The sequence below is a fragment of the Scomber japonicus genome, chromosome 23, assembly GCF_027409825.1.
Source record: "Scomber japonicus isolate fScoJap1 chromosome 23, fScoJap1.pri, whole genome shotgun sequence".
In the NCBI taxonomy this organism is placed as follows: domain Eukaryota; kingdom Metazoa; phylum Chordata; class Actinopteri; order Scombriformes; family Scombridae; genus Scomber; species Scomber japonicus.
The window spans coordinates 18,065,327-18,073,022 of record NC_070600.1 but is presented as its reverse complement, the minus strand read 5'-3'; the positions used below and the strand labels follow the sequence as shown (position 1 = coordinate 18,073,022).

The window sequence follows — 7,696 nt, the reverse complement described above, 5'->3', positions numbered from 1 at the left end:
CAGCAGAAAATTTGCACAGTTGCAGAGTTTTTTTAAAAGTGTTTTCACACCTCTCCTTTCCAATGCACTGCATTGATTATTCTCAACCTTATAACAGAGGAGTATCAAAAACCCAAACACAATATCCACCCCTGGTATGTCTCCATGGAGCGTGTCTGACATGCCCTACGTGCTTGTGTGGTGAATAGCAATGGGACCACCGACCCACAGCTTGATCTGTGAGCTGACAGCACCCATCCCCCAACACGCCCATCTGTGCTGCTCTGCATAGGCAAGCAGGCTCGGTGCATGCAGAGACGCACGAACACTGGCTGCACAGAAGACATATAGGTTCATCTGCAGATCTCACTCTGCAATGTTTTTGTTTTCTTCTTTCTCTCCCTCTCTCTCTCTCTCTCTTGGTGCATTCCCACCATGCAGCAAAACATACACATCTCCTTTGTCCTCAGGGTGATAATAGCAGCCTGCACCACTTGGTTATACTAGATCATTATCATGACTTCACATGAGGTTTTCTTTCTTGTCAAACCATAGAGTGAGCTATGCCACTTCATGCCTGGTGTGCAGCCCCCCCACATGCCTATAAACACTCCTCCTCCAAGTTAATTATCCCTTTTTAAGGGAAGTCAGTGCTTCTTAGGATGGGTCAGTGTCATGACTAATGGATGCTCAACTTCTCCACTTCTTAAATGAATCTTGTGATCAATAACATTAGAACGGGCCAGTTTAATCCACCTAAAAAGCATAGATGGAGTTTAAAATATTATCAGTGCCAGTGCTTTGTACTTATTATATAACTTGATTGGTTATTTCCTCTTTGCAAAGGCCAAACATGCATTCAAAAATAAAAAAATGTAAAAATTGACTGTATTTTCAGACTAGAATAAGTAAAGTGAAAGTAAGCTTGTAACAGAATCATTTTGTATATGTGTTGTTGGGTTTTTTTAACAAACAAAGACTATACAAACAAACAACATACGTATCTATCACTATTTATACTTGATCAGTCTAGACGTTTAAAAAAAAAGAACTGCTAGCAAAAGTTAGTTTGAGCAAGCATGTGGTCTGGTGCAAGTACTAAAGCATTATGCATAGCGTAAAAGCACTATATTAGGTACACCTGTACAATCTAATGCAATCTAATACAACATATCCATCTTAAATTCTACTTTTAGGAAGTTTATACATTTTCAGTTGTTGAGATTGACATAAATGTGATAATTCTACTTTCAGTGTATTATTGAGGTCATAGTCGATGATGGTGGCGGTGTACTGGAGTGCATTATTGTACTTTCCCCCTAACTACTAAATGCTTTCTCAAACCACAGTGTAATTAATGTAGTCAGCCATTTTTTGTCAGCAGCCCGTTTCTTGAAATATCCACATTGGTTCTCATCCATCTCTGGTTATAGAGATGGATGAGAGTGTCGTATTTCATGATCTTTGTTTTTAATGAAACCAACGGCCAACAACGGAAGGATATTCAGCTAAAAGCTACGTTTCACTTTCCATGTTCTCATCTAAAAGTACAGTTGGTTTCTGCCTTTTTAATGCCTGTTTGTCTTCTGCAAAGGAGCATTAGTTTTTTTTTAACCAATCCAGTTATGTAATAAGACAAAGCACTCTCACAGATAATGTTTAAAACTGACACTGTGCTTTTAGCTGGATTAAACTGGCCTATTCTAATGTTAGTAATCACAAGGTTAATGTAAGAAGCAGAGAAGTTGTGTGTATGCACAGCATCCATCATCAGTGACAGTAAACCATCTTAAGAAGCACTGACCTCCACTTAAAACGCATAATTAACTTGCAGCAGGAGTGTTTGCAGGCGAGTGGCGGATCTGCACACCAAGCATGAAGTTGCACAGCTCACACTATGAGTTGACAACAGAGGAAACCTAATGTGAGGACATAATAATGATCTTCTACAACCAAGAGTTGCAAGCTGCTCTTATTACCCTGAGGACAAGGGAGATGTTTATGCCTTGCAGTTGCAGCAAGCTGGGAATGCACTAAGGACCAAAAAAAAAAAAAAAAGGAAATTTGCAGATGAACCCAACTGAACATGTATATAACAGATTGCAAATAACAAAAAACTGAAAAGTCTGCTACAGTTTCTTCAGTATTAGATAATACATTTATTAAACCTTCAAAAAACTTACAGAAATAGTTGATCAGATATTGACAAGTATCTGTTAGATAGCAGGAATCATAGCTACACGTTTGCATTAAGTTATAACACATCCAAACTCATTATTAAACCCGTTTATTTCACTTGTCTGTTTAAAATGATCCATAAAGCTGTAAAGCAACTATAGCATTTCGGTATTAAAGCGCCATCTGCTGACTGGATAGTAAATTGTCTGCTGCGCGATCACGCTGTACAGGCTAGGGGGACGCGCACGCTATACGCGCTCCGATTTACCCCGGCAAGCATCATCCACTGCCAGCATCATGGATGGATAATAATACATCCATGGCGAGCATCATGGATGGATCATCATGGTGTACTAAAATAGCAATATCATTCAATATCATCTAACTGGACGCTAAAAGAGGTGAGATCAATAATAAATAACCAGTGATATCTGCTGCTTCACGATGAACAGCCAGTAGATTTATTTATATCTTCAGTGAGACATCTAAATCATTTTTTATGACTTTGTAGTGTCTATAATGCTTATTGTTGAGTTTAAGCCTTATCCTTTTAATTGACCTATCGTTTATTTCCTGCAATATTCATGTGGTGTTAATATGAGGTGTTGAAATCAGTATCAGCAATACTTTATTCATCCCTGAGGTGAAACTGGGTCATGTTATAGTTGCTGACGTTGTAGAATATAAATATAAATAAGCACAGATAATTATAATGTGTGAAAATGTAGAGGTATCAGACTGGGATCCTGGCTGTAAAACTGATGCACTTTTGTGTTTTTTGTTGTTGTTGTTGTTGGTTTTTTTTGGTGATGGAGGAGGTGAAGAATTGCCCTGAACCTAAAGATGAGGCGTGTGTCCAGGAAGAAAGCCCTTAGCCTGGTGAAGGAGCTGGACGCCTTCCCCAAAGTGTCAGAGAGCTATGTGGAGACGTCGGCTACAGGAGGAACAGGTGGGACATCCTTCTGATAAAATAAAACAACAATAATATAATAATTTTCTTGCTGATCATTCAGAATATGGTTGGGTAGGAGGACTAACCACCTTCTCTACTCCTCTGTTTCATCTGCAGTGTCACTGATAGCTTTCGGTGCTATGGCACTTTTGGCTATCTTAGAGTTCTTTGTTTATCGAGACACTTGGATGAAGTACGAATATGAAGTTGACAAGGATTTTTCCAGGTGAGCTTAAATTCAGAGGTGTCTTACATCTTTCAGTGTAGGTTCCACCCATAAAATTTGGCTCAACACCAAGCAAAACGTTTGGACACACAGTGTATAACCCATTATTACTGTCTCTTTCCTTTTCTTTCATTTACAGTAAATTGAGAATAAACATTGACGTCACAGTTGCCATGAAATGCCAGCGTGAGTATCCTAACCACTCATTGATATGCACTGCAGATGTCCATATATATATATGCATCAGTTATTGCAGGGATTCATTCATTGTCCGTGATTGCAGATGTTGGGGCAGATATTCTGGACCTGGCTGAGACCATGATCACGTCTAACGGCCTCCAGTACGAGCCTGTGAGTAATCCTACGTGAGCACTCTAGTTACGTTTAAAACTGTTTGTTAGTAAAACGCAACACTGACACAAACTTTTTTGCAGCACAAGTTATCATCGAACCATCCAAATAGTAGTTTTTCCTCCAGGGTCTAGAGACGTTAGTTTTTACATCTCGGTCTGTTCTCTCTGTATATTTTTTTTTCAGGTTATATTTGATCTGACCCCACAGCAGAGATTATGGCAAAGGTAAGCGTTTATGAAATGACTCTAGAAGTTATTCTATAAATTAGCTTCCATATGTTTTATGTCTTAATTCTAGTTTAAAAGGTCTGAAAAATATAGCTGGCTGTTGATTTGTTGTTGTTGTCTATTTCAGTTTGTTTTGTAATTAAATTTGATTGAGTTTTGTTTTTCATGGCCATAGAAAGGTCTTTAGACTCAGAGCTGGGTAATGAGAGATTTAAAAGACTGCTTTTGTACTTCCTGAAACACTCAGGTATTGGTAGCAGTTGGGGAATCTTACATAACTGCATTCCAGGTGTAGTTTGTTTACAAATGCGGTTTCGAGCAAGTTGTCAATGTTGCCAATCAGTTTTGGGGTTTTTTTGTCCTCAGGACGTTGCACCTCATTCAGAGCAGGCTGAGAGAGGAACATGCTCTACAGGAAGTCCTGTACAAAACTCTCCTCAAAGGGTCTCCCACTGCCCTGCCACCACGGTCAGTTTCATTTGTCTAACATAACTCTTCTTTTTTTGTGATCAGTTATTTATTGCTTTTGCCAGGCACAAGTGTTTTCTTTGTACATGTAAGATTTCATGTAGACATTATGAAGCCTGTTATATATACTGCTAATAAACAATGAAATTGTGTGTGTGTGTGTGTGTGTGTGTGTGTGTGTGTGTGTGTGTGTAGGGAAGATGCTTCTGTGGAACCATTTAATGCTTGCAGGATACATGGGCACGTCTACGTCAACAAGGTGGCAGGAAACCTTCACATCACTGTGGGAAAGTAAGAAACTGTGAATTGTGAAGACAACAATGACAAGATAGAGCTGGAGGTTGTACTGCTCTGTGTTAATAATGTGTTACAATAGAGTCATAAGACTTTGCAAACATCTGGATCATCCTACATGGGATTACAAGACACTGCCGTTTTACAAAGTTTGCATCCTCTGGTAACACATTTACAAAAGCATGTATGTATGTGGAAAAATCATTTGGGAAAAAAAACAAATAATTGAATGAAATCCCAAATGAACGGTTCACAGAAAAGAGCAATTACATATCTACACCCTATCCAGATAAAGTGTTTTTTCTTTTCTCCCAGGCTTTCTCTGGGCCAATTTCTATGTTATATATGTGATCAACCAACCCAGTCTTTATGCATCACCCATACTTTCAAAATCAATATCTTTTTTTCTTACTTAACAAAGAATTGACCAGTTCACAATAAAATAATGTGTAAATATGTGTAGAATATATGTAAACATGATGAGTTGACATAAGGAACTGTTGACATTCATCCTTTAATGCCAGTGTTTTGTCTTTTTCAGGCCTATTCACCATCCTCAGGGCCATGCCCATATTGCAGCTTTTGTGAGCCATGAAAGTATGTAAAAAAACCAACAATGATAATTATAATAATGCTTGAATATGTTTGTCTGACAGTGCAACTCATTTATAATCAGCTAATGTCTGTAAGCAAAATTAGTTTGGCTCTCCAGGCAGCTGTACTACTTTATTTGATAAAAGAAAAGCAGATGTTTGGCTGCCAAACAAGTATTTGTTCAGCTGAATGTTGCATAGATCTTTCATGTACAGAATAATTTGATTGAGATTCACAGGTTGCATATAAGATATATATTATTATGAATTATTGAGATGCTTCATTTTTCTCCTCAGTCAAATTTATGATGACAGGTTTGAAGCCAACAAATGTAGAATATATGTTTTTCCACTTTCACTTAGAGAGGGCTTTCAGTGAGTCTCCACAGCCTTAATTGAACCTCAGCCTCCTCTCATCTTTGCATTACAGCGTACAACTTCTCCCATCGAATAGACCATTTATCTTTCGGGGAGGAGGTACCGGGCATCATCAATCCTCTGGACGGCACAGAGAAAATCACCCATAACAGTAAGTTAATGCTACTCCCATTGACAGGAGAGGATAAAACATATGATGGAGTGGGTTTCCTAACAAAGAACATTAATGAGGTGTTGGGACATATTTTAATTTTCACAAGTTGGCCTAAACTGTCCTTAGCTCACCTTGGATGATCATAAATTAAGTACTATTGGGATGAAGTTTTCTTTAAAGACAGCACTTTAATGGACTTGATTGAATATAAAGTTTCACTGAAAGTGAAAACAAATATAAATCACTAGTCATTGTTGCACTTTTCTGCCACAGACAACCAGATGTTCCAGTACTTCATCACAGTGGTGCCCACCAAACTCAACACATACAAGATATCTGCAGACACACACCAGTTTTCTGTGACTGAACGAGTGAGTAAAAATAACACAAAGGAAGGAGAGAGAAGGTGAGGATGAAGGAAATGATAGTGACCACCATGCTGTCTGTTTTCAAGGAGCGGGTGATAAACCATGCAGCAGGCAGTCACGGTGTTTCTGGCATCTTTGTGAAGTATGATACCAGCTCTCTGATGGTGACGGTCAGCGAGCAGCATATGCCACTGTGGCAGTTCCTGGTGCGACTGTGTGGCATTATCGGGGGTATATTCTCCACCACAGGTACATCTAGTTTAAAGGATGGATTCACAGTCTGTTCTAAAGTAACAGTGAGGTGACTGAATGAACACTGACATATTTTTCCTCCAGATGCACTTTAAATGTAAGTGATGGCTAACATGATCCACAGTCCTCATTTTTGAGCAGAAATGTATTTAAAAGTTAATTTGCAGCTATTATGAAGCTTCAGCTGTTGAAATTAGTCAAATTAAGTCAATATCTTTCAAATTTAATCTTTTAGTACCATTTTTTTTTACTATGGTTCCACTGGAGCTGAACAGAAGACACAGAGATATTTTTTTATTGAAAAGATGAACAGATATCCACTTAATTTGGCTAAATCATTTAAGATTTAGATATCAGATATTATATTAGATATAAAAACATTTATTTCCCAGAATTAGGACTGTGGATTTCGTCTGCCATCACTTGAATTTAAAGTGCATTTGGAGGAATGATTACAGGAGGACAAACGTGTGTCAGTGTTCATAGACACCTGACAGAGATCTTCTAATCGTCAGTATGAACAGGAGGAATGATTACAGCAAGAAAAAACAGTTTCAATGATCGTACAGGCTTCTGATTACTCTTTTAAAACAGACTTGAAACAATGTAATATATTTCATTTGGTTGTTTTTACAGCTGAAGCTACTTTGCAGCATTAGAAGCTTTTAAACAACTAAATATGTTTCATCAAAGTATTTTAGCGACTTGTCTTAATGCTGTGTGGTTCTCCCTCTTTAAAGGCATGCTCCACGGGCTTGTTGGTGTCTGTTTTGATGTTATCTGCTGTCGTTTTAAACTCGGAGTCTACAGACTTAGAGAGGTGAGTAGTTACCATTATCCAAAATACTTCCTCTTGCCCAAAAGACATTCTGTCTCCATCACAGTGAGCAATATTTTGCTCAATATCAGAAGAAATTGTCACTGTTTCTATGAAAGAACACAATGAAATAGGCCTAATAGACTTACCTGTCCTGAATCTGTTCTAGGATGTGCCACAACACAATCAGATGAACAACCTGAACAATCATCAGACCCCTCTGTTGGCTGACAATGACCCTCAGGAGTAGGAGGTTTCCAGTGCCAGGGGTCTCCTCCATCACTGAGCTGATGCTGCCTCCTGATGTGGAAAACCATTCGAGTGACAGATGGCTTAATTCAGACCATCAGAAGCTATCATGGTATTTGTTGCTATTTCATTTGTTGGATTGTGATTTATTTGCCAACATTATTGAATGTTATTAAATTGTTTTTCTACTGAAAGAGGAAAAGGAAC

The 7,696-nt window shown here is 38.3% G+C and overlaps 1 protein-coding gene across 1 annotated transcript; it reads left to right on the top strand.

Annotated features, from left to right (window-relative positions):
• Window positions 1-3,000: 3,000 nt before the first annotated feature.
• LOC128353100 (endoplasmic reticulum-Golgi intermediate compartment protein 2-like) lies at window positions 3,001-7,490 on the top strand. Its single transcript, XM_053313788.1, has 13 exons — window positions 3,001-3,106; window positions 3,227-3,335; window positions 3,475-3,521; window positions 3,619-3,686; window positions 3,873-3,913; window positions 4,283-4,384; window positions 4,580-4,675; window positions 5,220-5,275; window positions 5,702-5,800; window positions 6,077-6,174; window positions 6,258-6,420; window positions 7,164-7,243; window positions 7,410-7,490. The coding sequence occupies exons 1-13, from the start codon at window positions 3,001-3,003 to the stop codon at window positions 7,488-7,490; spliced, it is 1,146 nt and encodes a 381-aa protein (XP_053169763.1).
• Window positions 7,491-7,696: the final 206 nt, after the last annotated feature.